Below are 12,394 nucleotides of genomic sequence, written 5' to 3'. Positions count from 1 at the left end.
TCTGATAGAGCATAAGGTTCAAATCCTGCTCCTATTGAAGTCAATGACAAAACTTCCATTGACTTCAGCGGTGCAGGATCAGACCCTAAGCAACACAGCTAACATCTGCTTTCTTGCTTTCTCTTTTATCTTTCAGTGAAAAATATTAGAACAAATTAGAACTAAATATTAGAAAAAATTAATTACTATCAATTGGCTAATCTGTGGTAAGTTTTCTTATAAAACATATTGCTTTTCATTTCAAATGTATGTATATATTCTGTATATGTATATAAAATATTATCAAAACTGTCAAATATCATATATGTCATAACATGTTATATCCTATATAGATGATTCCTTCTTTGTGACAATCCTAAAAAGAATTTAACATTTAGCAAGCTTAGAACAATGCCCCAACCTAGCAATTCTACAGTATCTCTATAACCTTGTGGATTTCACTACATTAAATATGACCCGATACAATCAGTGAATGAACAAACTGCTTTCCCTGATCTGATGGTATTTGCCATACAGAGCTTGGGATTGTAATCAAGTTTTTATCCATCAGTTTAATTCAGGCATAAATTCAGTTACCTCCTCCTATCAAAATATCTGTGATACTAGTCCAGGTTAATGTGACTGCAGATCAATAGGCAGTCTTAGCTCCACAGAAATAACCCAATCCATTTTTTAAATGTACTGAAAAGACATGTAAAAACCTGGATGAATAGTAACTACCACATGTAATTAATTTCTACTCTAGTTTTACCCTTATCAGTTGGTGGCCATGGAGTGCAGAACATTTATGAAACCATGCTGTCTGCCTACTGTTCTAGAAAAAAGTTAAAACAGATTAAAATATACCTTAAATATTATTAAGAATAACCACTAACATCTTTGTAGCTCCCGTTAAATAAACTAAGCAAAACGGTAACCCAAAATACAATCATCATAACATACATGCCTCTAAAAACCACAGCTTAATGAAAGCAGTTAGGGAATATTAGTTTTGAAAAGTGACTTTTTCTATAATTCTGCCAGCTCAACAGATAGAATGCGTTTGGTAAAAAGAAAAGAAAGACAGTTTTATAATCAGAATTCTTTTCATATGAAGCAGCATTTTTAAATATATATGCAGATGATGGAGCCATACCAATGTGGGAAAGCTGATCTACAGTTGAAGGCTAGAAGATGAAGCATAGCTCAAAAAGTAAAGTCATTAGTAGGAAATACCAAATGAAACCTGAAGCTAAAGGAAGTCCAGTGAAATGGGAAAACATAGAAGCAATGTTAAGTTGAACACTGAAGCTATTTGTAATAAGCTGTCATGTATTGCCAGAAGTGAACGTTGGATGGAAGGAGTAGATGAAGGTAGATTAACACAACTTGGCGGCAGAATGGGAAGACACCAAAATGGTCTGGGGAAAGGAGAAAAGTGAGAATAGGACTAGATCGGTGAGGTCAAAGCAACTGGGAAAGCCATAGGCATAAATATTCTTGATTGCTGCCTCTGCTGGGGGACAGCTCATTGCTGAAGAAAAGTCGGGCTTAAGTGAGACTGACAGGGAACAGGAAACAAATAGATGGTCAATAGTGCAGAGACTATGAAAGAGGAGACTTTAAAAAATGAGTAGAGATAATTGAGAGCTGGGGAAAAGGCAAAGAGAAGCAAAGAAGAGAAAAATGATGAGCAGCAACAACGAAAGGAGAATGTAGAGTAGGGGAGAATGCAAAGTGAATCCCCTGTTCAGAAAGACCTCAGAAGTATGTAAGAAAGGCAGAACCCATCACACAGCTTTACGTAAGGGATAGCTGGTTTCCTTTATGCATTCAGTCATTTCTTCTTGCCATGTAAATCAACCATACTGCTGCTAATAGTCTTGATTTTATAGCATGTAATGTGTTTTCTGCTCAGGTTGCTGTGATAATGCAACTTTCAAATATTCAGTTCCCCTCCCCTTTTTTTTTAAGCTGTGAATTTAGGGACCTGTTTTTTGTAGGAAAAGGTCTGAAAATTGAACTCTGAGATGTAAAAAAAAGGAAAAGCAAATCAACATATACAAAATAAACTGTTACTAAAAAACTTTTTTCAAGGGTAAGCCTTGATTATGGAACTGAATCGGGGTTTTTAACCACCAAGTTGTCGGCATTAAGTGCATCTGAAGGCACAGCATGACCTAAGAGTGCTGTGAAGAAGCAGTGAGCATTAGCAAGTGCTCCCTGCATAAGAACAGGGAGTACATTTAGGAACAGGTATTGGCATTACATTTCAACTTTTGTTTGTCATGTTTGGTTACGGTAATAAGACATGATGAGTGTCCCCTTGGATATGATTTTTCCTTTCCAATGATTATAAAGACAACTCAAACTGGCTCAGGACAGATACTTATATTTTCTCAAACCCTGACATATGTTGGGATTCATCCAACCTATGTTAAATAATTTTCTCAGTCAGGCTAGGTTGGGTGAATGTCACCCTTTATCAGAGACCAGTCGATTGTCCATTCAGATAAATTCCAGAGGAAAGGATGTAGAAAGACAATTTTAAAAACACGCTGTCTTTGCAAAAGTGTCAACAGAAAAATTATACAATTGTTATTGAAACACTTTTTTTTTTTAAAGGTTTGAAAGTGCATAAATGCCAAAACCTGACAAATATTCTTCTGCTGTGAAACCTACCTGATTCCATCAACCTTTTGACTGTTGTATGGAAAAAATGTAAGATTTAGAAAGGAATTTGATGGATCAAAAGGAACTAGCAGTACCACTGAAAGGTAAATATCTTATTAGGGAACTGGTAAATTTATCTTTGGTAAACAACCATTCAATAAGCTTGCAAAAGTAGTGTTTGTCAGCTCTTTGCTAGCTGCAGCTCTTCAATACAGTCACCTATTGTAACTGGGGCTTAGTCACATTTAAATCTGAATTCTACAAGGATGCAGGGGTTCACATAGATCAGCTTGCAATACTGGGATGACATCCTGTATTCCTTATATGATGCTGGATAGGCAAGATATGAAACAAGATGGTTTATTCCTGGGGGACTTAGTGCACTTAATCTTTTACCTCTGATTCCGGCTCAGTTCTTTCATGCTTTTGTCAAAAAACAAAACAAAGCAAAACAAAAAGCCTCACGGTTCTTGGCTGCAGCATAAAAAATATGCCATATGACAACTGATAGCCTAGTCACAAAGTCTTTTTAACACAAGGAATGAATAGCAATGTGTCATATGTATATACGTGAGCAATGTGAAATGCTACCTACCAACTAGCAGTCATTTTATTGTGTTATTTCCACAAATATAAATAGTTTTTTATCAACCACCTGGTTCTTTTCTGTGACATGCTCTCTTTGCCTCATCAGAAGCTTGTTATATGTGGGTGAAGAAACACTGAATATATTCCATAACCCCATTCTTTTATCAATAATTTCCTGTTATCATTACACAATGATTTGAATTTTGTGAATATGGTCACAAAGGATCAACTCAATTAAACCAGAACTACAAAGGGAAAATCTCACTGCAAGCCTCTGTGCAACTGGTGAACCCGGTAATTATATATAGCCACCTATTGTGCTAGCATAATAACATGTGAAGAAGGTTTAGTTAGACACATTTACACACATAAAAAGCAATATGGGCATAGAAAAAGTCATTTTTGCCAAAAGGATAGAACAGTCACACAGTAACAAATGAGAGCTGCATGAATTCTAGTTTACTTGGCTATAAATAAATCCAACATTTTCTTTCTCTCCATGGTAAAATAAAATAGGAGCACAGAAGCATAACAGTCTCCTTTGAGCAACCAGTCTCTTTCTGTTCAATTATAGTCGTCAATCTGTTCCACCTAAAATATTTTCCTCCTTGAGAAACCAAAGAAATCAGTATTAGGATCCAAAACATGCTGTTGCAAAAATAATGTAAAAGAGGTCTTTCCTTTTGGTGAATGCATTTGTTCTGAAAGACTGTATTTTCTTTAACATGAATTTTGTAATTTGGGTGAAAAAAAAATGCAGCATTTATAGTGCGCTTTTAATCAGAAAATCTTGAAGAGCTTGGTAAAGAAAGGTAAGGGTTACCTTCATTTTACAGACAGGAAAAACTGCAACAAAGAGAGCTTAAAGACTTTTTTCCTACCGCTCCAAAATTCCTATGTATATTCCTTTTAGATGTCCAACTGGAAGCCTTTAAATCCTGATATTCAGAAATGCTAAACAGACAAAGCTTCAGTTGTATGAACACCCTTTCTCTCAGCAGTGACAGTGTCAGATTCTGTAGCACTGGGAAAGGGTCTCCTGTACATAATCCCACAGCAAACTGTAGAGCAGGGAAGGAACAGAGTCAGGTCTCCTTCTTGCTGCATGCTCTTACAAAACTTATCTAGGAGGGTGTAGGTTTTTCCATCACTTGAAATCACCATGTAAAGTCTAGATGTCGTCTCCAATATACATGCAAGCTATAGTTTCACTAATATCTCTGGGCTTGATGTGAGGATCATTTTATAAAACCATATAGCTTGTATTACTTATAACACAGGATAACCATATTATGTCTTCTGGCCTGAAAACCCCTATAAATCTATGACTCTGAGAACACAAGAGAATTAACTATAATGAATTATCTTGGGGGTAACACAACAAACTTCTCATTAAGGCTTTTTCATCTTCCTGAGACGTGATACTAGCCACCAAACTGCACTGTCTTTTCCTTTACCCTGTGCGCCACTGAACCATCAAAGCACATAAAGTAAAGCCAATTTGATTCAGCTAAATAGGAAAAAGTCCAAATCCTCTTCTTCATGTGGTAGTTCTGTACAGACATCTACAGAGAGCAGAACACTGTCCACCTGTGCACGTTTGAAGAATTACAGAGAATTATTTTAAAGATGAAAAATCAAGGTGTCAAAATAATACAATCTGTGGTGCAAAAATAGTTTCAGGGTAAGTTCTCTGTGCTCAAAATCTCATCATAAACTCCAAGAACTGAACGAGCACAGAGACCAATCCTTTTAGTCACAAGGACGGTTCCAAAATAATATAAAATGTGCATTTGGCATCCAGGAAAGCACTATGGGGAAATTAAATATCCCATAAATATTCCAGCCTAACTTCAACAACTATACAAACTGTCCTAGGTTTGGGGGGAGGTAGGGAAGGTTTTGAAGTAAATTTCTTGTCTTTTTTTTTTTTCAGATGACCATCTTTATAGTGCAAAATAACTACAGTTTCCCCTATTTGTTCATTGCCCCTGTACGGTGAGTTTGTCCTCAGTTCAAAGGGTTACTGTAGGGATCATTTCTACTGCACTAAAAAAGAATAGCTTGATCACAGTCATTAAAATTTCCTCCAAGATGTATGAAGTATCCTTTAAAACATTGGTTAGCTGTTCTTACAGCAAGCATCAGTCTTTCACTTCATATTTTCTTTTAAAGCTTTTCTTCGGAAGCCAGATCTTGCAATTAATGCTCGGTTTAAGATCTTTTGTTCAATGTATAAAAGGTTAGTTTTACTATCCTCTCTTAAAGTCCACAGTGCACTATTGTAGATTCAGAGGCCTGTAATTTTTACCAACAAGCAACTCGTCATTTCAGAAACCTAAATCAGAGAATTCTTTTTTTTCACTCAGCATGCAGACAACTAAAGCCCTTTTTTCCCCGGGGTGATATGCTAGTTTGATTTTATTTTCCCTGACATTTCACCTGTCAGATTATGATAACTAGAAGAAACAAAGAATAATCATCACATTCTCACTGAATCTCATAATCAAATACCTGGAAATATAAGATAAATTAGAAACATTATCCTGAGGGAAAACATTAACACTGAAAACACCATCAGATAACCAAATCATCTTCCAGTGACCTAGGACTCCCATACAGGTTTAAAAAATTCAGCAAGGAAGCCTGCATAGGACTGTCACATCTACTTTTTTTTAATCTTCAAATACCAGGGAATGACCTACAATGATGTAAGAAGAAAAAAAAAAGTTGCAGAGTTAAGAAAATCTATTCAGTAATAAAGCTGTATGTCTTCTTTAAGTCTTTCATGAATGCTTTCTGAAAGCAATCCTGAGGCCAAGAAACAGGACAGGTTATCATGAAATAGTATAAGCTCAAATTAACTAGTTGGCAAGGTGAAAAGATTAATGAGCCAGAACACACCAAACATGGTCCTGATTTACTGCATCTGTAGTTTGCATGTTCCCAATTTCTCTCAGTCTCACAGTGTTGAGATTCATAAGTGATGAAAACTTACCTGCTTGACCAGTGGTAATACTGACAGCTGCAAAAAGCCTCTGGGAACGACTCAAGTCAGAAACCCCATTCACAGCTTCAACTTCAAACGTGTAGTTAGCATGAGCTAGCAGGTCCATGACAGTGACATAGTTATCTACTAATCCAGTTTGCTGGGGCATATATCCAACGTTACTCCCACAGGGAACACATTCACCCTGCTCCCAGCTGCACCTCTTGCACAAAATGCGGTAGGTCACATCATTTCTTCCCCCGTTGTCAGCAGGAGGACTCCACTCCAAACTCACGGTAGTCTGGTTGATATTGAAAATGAGGTTCTGTGGTGCCGATGGAGGTCCTGCGTAACACACAAAAAAGTCCAGCGTAACTGCACAGAACCACGGTGGGACATGTAGCTAGCATTTTAATTACTGAGACAGAAGATAGTTGAAGCATTTTTCTTCACATAAACATTTCATTATTTTTAGTACAAGCTGCATAAAAGCTTCCTTGAACTCACTTGGCAAGATCTTTATTTATTTTCCATTAAGGCATCAGAATAACAATTGTCTGTGTACTTACTGCAACTGACTTTTGCCGTTTCTCTTCTGTGCAACTAAAAGGATTGGTTAATGTACTTTAAAGGTTTTCTTTTATAGTTTTCCCAAGTATGGGATTTGTTCATGTCTTCTAAACATACCGCACGAACTGCTTCTAGTCCTTTGTTATCAGCTCTGATATGATTTACAGAGATATTTGGTGCTGCTTTGGATTTAGGAGACTTCCACTATTTGAACCACCAATCTGTGTAGGCTAGTCTATTTGCAGTTAGGAGGTTAAGCCAGATCCAATTACAGTTCAATCAAAGCTCAGATCCGCACAGGTTACTCTTCATTTTTCATGTTACTCATTTTGGTATTATATCACATAAAGCACATTGTCTACAACAATTTTACAGCCATGGGAAAACTATGCCTGTATTCTATCTATTACAATGAGTTACACACTTACCCAACATGCAATGTTTTCCAATGTTATATCAAGCAAACATGCAAATTATTTATGCTGATTCTATATTCACTGTCAACGTTTTTTCCCCTCTGCCTTTCAATTTCATTTACTGTTGTAAATGTACTTTTAAAATATAGGAAAAGCCAACCGAAACTACTAGCTACAAGTGGCTGCACCTGGTTGGTTAAGCAATGTCCTTTACCATTAAATTCATGACTGACTCACTTGTGCATGCGACATACGGTGGATCAGAAGGTGCTCTATAATAGCTATCTTCACAATCGCATCTTGAAGATCCGTCCTTGTCAGAGAAGCTGTGAGTAGGGCAGCGAGAGCACTGCAGGTCTTGTGAGGAGGATTTGTAGAACCCGCGGCCACAAGCTAAGACAGAACAGAACAAATTAAGGTTTAGTTTTGCACAATTGTTCTGATCTTTTTTGCCTCTGTCACGAGGTACATGTTTCTGTAAATGTCTGAACTACCCATTCTGTTACGCTGGCGCAAGCAAGATACTATGCTCACAATGTCTTTTTCTTCAGTTGATGCTGTTAATGATTTTGTGGCATTTTTATGAGTTCAAGCATACACTACAAATACCTCAGCAGTTGGCAGCACAATATTTTAACACAGAGGGACACAGAAATATAACAAGCATCTGTTTTTCACCAACAGGGAGTACAATAATGGTGTGAAACAGCTGGATGCCTGCAATAGGCCTAAACAAGGGAAAAACAGTCTGGAGAAGCTCTGCTCTAATGCCACTGAAGTGTTTCTGGAATCTGAACTAGTTGATTTGGAATTAATGGAGCAAAAGTTGCTCCACTGATCTGAGAAACCCAAAGAACCTGAAACCCACCAGTGAAGCCTGATCCCGAGGGAAAAATGAGGCGTGAACACTTGTTGGACAGACGATGCTGATAGGAACAAGCAGAAAGAGGAGAAGGGCTGACAACGTAAGCCGCACAATTGGTTTTTCCAGTTTCACAGAGAGAGACAACCAGGCTGAAATGAATTTACTAAAACTTTCAAGGGAAAGTCAAAAGGTAGATAATTGGAAATACTCATAGAAGATAATTTCATGCTGCGGTTTGCCCGCTGTGAACCCATGGAAGTAAAAAATGTGTTGTGTTCCAAAACTGATGTTTAGAAATACTTCTTTCAGCTACTGCCACAGTTCCCAAAGCAGAAACACCCATAAAACACACCTATAATGACACTCACAAGCAGAGGACTGCAACCTAGACAGCCAGCTTAAGAATGGATAAACTATGAGAGCTGTAGGGGATGAGGAAGAAGGAAGTGGGGATCAGACAACCTAAAACTGGAAATAGATTAAGGCTCCATTTCAGCACTGAGGTTATGGGCAAACTTACAAACACTGTCAACATGAAAAACAGAACACAAAAGCCATCCAGATCTTCCTAATAAAGCAGAGGCTTTTTCAACCACACTATTTTATTCTTTTTTCCAGCCCTAACAGACAGCCTAACCTTCTTAAGCCATCACCTGTATGCAAAGAACAGGGACAGCAGTTGAAACTTAGTATTGGGTATCAAAATATTAAAGCTAGTTAAATAGTCATTCCGAATTCGGAGGGAGAAAATTTACTTTGGTTATATTCATATTTGCTTGAATATTTTCTCAGAACAGAAATGCAAAGTATCCAAAGACACTGATATTTGGAACAGTTATTTCAGTTGTCTGGTACTGCAGTGATGGAAAGAGCATGAAAACAACGAGCTTTACCCAAATCTCACTGAAGTCAATGAGGAGTGTCTTTGACTTTAATAGCCTTTGGACTGAGCCCACAGATGACTCTTATTAATCTGATGAATTTTAGGCAACTGAGAGAAAAGTAATGATGGTAAAAGATAACAGTAGATTAAAGTTGATGAATTAAGTAAATCAACAGTGGATCATACCAGTATAAAATGATAGGAAATTCTGGCCCTCTATTACTCTCTATCAATATACTAACTTCGTAAAGAAAAATATGCCTAAAGGACAGAAATCGCCATAACATTTAGTGTTTGTTATGCTGAAAAAAACAGTGGATGGATGCTCAATTACCTGGCAGAGAAAATTAGCATGCAAAGCATGTATCCTTTGACTTTGACAAAGGGGCACGAGTTTGTATTAGAAGAAAATCTAGTCCTGCTTGTAAAACATGCTATAGTTTGATTCTACCACAGTAGCTGTTATATATGCTATTTAGAAAAGACGACAGAAAGAATTCTGGAGAAACACTTTGGATAAACATGACCTGTGAATTTGTAGTTGTGGCAAATTTAACTCAGAACTGTCCTTTTACACCTTCATTCAAGGTTGTTTCAGAACTTCCTCACCAAAGACAAAGAGCACAAAAGCTGAACTGATTTGTATGCATGTACCTTAAGACATATATTTAAACTTCTGTCTGCTCTTTCAGTGCTTGCAATTGAAATGTAGCTAAAATTACCAAATAATAGTTTCCTGCCTTTCTTAAATAGTCATGTTCCTCTCATACCGAGAAAAACACTGGACAAATACACCAGGTCTTCCAGCACGTAGCCCTCTGCAAAGCAAAGAGCAACTTAAAAGGCAAAGATCCCTACTGTGTTTCCAGTCTGTCCTTCTCAGCAGGGAACATTACAAAGCAAAGACGCAGAGGGTAAAATAGAGATTTCAGACAGAAATAACAAAACGTAAACAGAAAACCCCTTTTCATTTTTTTTCCAATGTCTTGATCAAGACATTTATATGCTTAGTCACTTACTATTTAAAGTAAGTGTGCGTTTCTTATTAGAGTTCAAAGGATCTGAATGTCTGTGACTAGTTTACATGACTGAAAGCCATTTATTCTCCCACACAGCATACCACAGGCAGCAGGTTCAGGCACTCGTACCATGCTACCATTCCATTAACTTTTTTTCCAGTAAGAGGCTTGTGACAACATTTAATAACCACCCCTTCAACATATACACCCCATAAATGTAAGGGGCAGAATATTCCAGCATTGAAATTTTTAACGGTACAAAAATAGTGCTTTCAAAAAGGATTTTTAAAAACTTTCTAGTTCTTTAGAAATGAAGATACGCAGGGGTACACATCATAATTAGAAGTAGTCATTGGAGGAAGACAACTAAATTATTTTCCCTTTTTTCTTCATAAATTTAAATTTGTCACAAAAATATATTTTTTCAGCCTAGCGGTAGAATACTTCTATTGCTTAAAAACTGAGGTGCTATAAATCTTTATCTGTTTTTAACGTATATCACTGTTCTTGCCAAGAAACTTACAACTGAAAACTCTACCAAGACAGTGTTGCACGGACCAGTTACGAAGGTGTGATAACTTGCCAGTGAGCCATTACAGATCACAGACGGGAAAGATTCATTCAAAAACACTTTTTTTGACTCCTTTTTTTCCTCCCTTTTGTCCTATCTTGCCGAATTACCATGGTGAATTTTTTGTATTACAAGTAATTTAAATACATTGTTTTGTGCACAGTACTCACTCAAATACACGTTTAGCATATGCCACTGCAGTCAGTGCAATCACAAACATTTTGAGCCAATGTGTTTGGTATTGTTTAAGGGCCTATGCAAATACTGTAAATAATGGAATATTGCAAAGCCACAAGTAAATACTGAGGAATTAACACACACTACTAAGAACTATGATGCCACATCTGTGGCACAAGGCATTAGCTGTTGTAACTAGAGATGCTGACTGCAGCTTATGTAGAAAAATAGCAGCTTCTCTGCTGTGAGCTCATCACATGCCTTAGTGGCCTGGTAGAGATCAAATAATGTAAATTTTTTGTTTCATATTTATAAAAAAAAAATTCCCAGAAACTCTGGAAGGGGGAACGAAGGCAGATGTAGAGAGCAGAAAACAGCAGTCTGTAGTCCCACTTGTGGGACAGGAAAAAGGAAAAAAGGGACGTGTTAAGTACTGTTCATTTTTACGTAACCTTTTCACTATAAACAGTAAGGAGATTCATTTTGCTTCTAGGAGAGCTAGGGAACTTAAATTGGGAGGGATGATGGAAATATGGTGAGGACTATGAGTGACATGTAACAACTGATGTTTATATAACCAAAGGAGAAAGAGTAAACAGTTGTAGGGCAGTGACACATTAATCAAGAAAAGTATTTGCTACTATAATAATACAAACAAATTAAAAGAAGAAATCTCCATTTGTAGAAGTGCAAGGCTTCCAGGTGGCATATCAACTTAAGACTTAAAGGGCACGCAATTGTTTCAGCATGTTAGACACTTGATTGAACATGGCTTTTGATAATAATTTTTGAGTTTATATGAAAATAATGAAACATAATGAGCTGCAAGGAGGTGACTGCACTAATTACTGTTTGATCCCATTATAATAAGTAGACTGGTGTGAGGGGAGAAAAATAAAGATGACATACTGTGCTAGCAGAGCAAGAGAGCTTGCCTGTTTATTTGCTTGCTCGCCATTCCCTGAGTTTGCCATCACGATTAAGTTTTAGTGGTGTACATGCCATAGTTTCATGCACACTGAAGAAGATGAAACTAATGTTTAAAAACCAATACTTTTTCAACGTCAGCATCAAAGGATGGCAAAGGCGTATTCACAGAGTTTCAACAACAGCAGTATTACTTACGAACATGGGGTGACAGCCTGGTCCCACTGAGAACCACGGCAAAATGACTGCCCACCTCCTAAGAGCTCAGGTTTTCCCCTGGGTTCCTCCCGCCTCTTCAGTTGAATAAAGTAAGTTGACTATATGTTAAAGTGATCCCATACATTGTGTTTTGTCCTACAGGCAGTGGCTAGAATTTGTTTTATAGCTGTGTGGACATAAGCGTCTATTCTTGCGATTTGTTTTCTGTTATCTTAATCAACTCCCTACCTTTCTACCCTTCCCAAGCCTGTGAACATTAAAGACAATTCAGCTAAGCCCCTTTTCACAGAAATTATGTATACACAAGGAGTTTGTGCAGATGTTTCCTGGATGAAGTTATGCAGCTGCAAAGACTTTATTAATTATAAAATGCAAAATGGATTGTTCTGTAATTGAAACTCTCTGGGGCTCTGATACATTTGAAAATTAACATACATATATGTATGGTCAGGACATAGATGGATGCTGTTAGATTATTTATTACAGATGGATTTTTTAGCTAATGCAGAAAGAAGGCT

The 12,394-nt window shown here is 37.2% G+C and overlaps 1 protein-coding gene across 6 annotated transcripts in view; it reads right to left on the bottom strand.

Annotated features, from left to right (window-relative positions):
• Positions 1 to 12,394, bottom strand: part of EPHA7 (EPH receptor A7) — a 167,341-nt gene that overhangs the window by 105,270 nt on the left and 49,677 nt on the right. For all 6 annotated transcript variants that reach the window (XM_052781488.1, XM_052781492.1, XM_052781489.1 and 3 more), the window contains exons 4-5: positions 7,453 to 7,608; positions 6,239 to 6,574 (exon numbers count right to left, since the gene is read on the bottom strand). In XM_052781488.1, the coding sequence (XP_052637448.1) occupies positions 6,239 to 6,574; positions 7,453 to 7,608 (492 nt within the window). The remainder of the gene's footprint in view (positions 1 to 6,238; positions 6,575 to 7,452; positions 7,609 to 12,394) is intronic.

This window comes from Harpia harpyja, chromosome 3 (genome assembly GCF_026419915.1).
Source record: "Harpia harpyja isolate bHarHar1 chromosome 3, bHarHar1 primary haplotype, whole genome shotgun sequence".
Taxonomy (NCBI): domain Eukaryota; kingdom Metazoa; phylum Chordata; class Aves; order Accipitriformes; family Accipitridae; genus Harpia; species Harpia harpyja.
The sequence above is the reverse complement of the archived record's forward strand: the minus strand, read 5'-3'. Positions and strand labels throughout refer to the sequence as shown.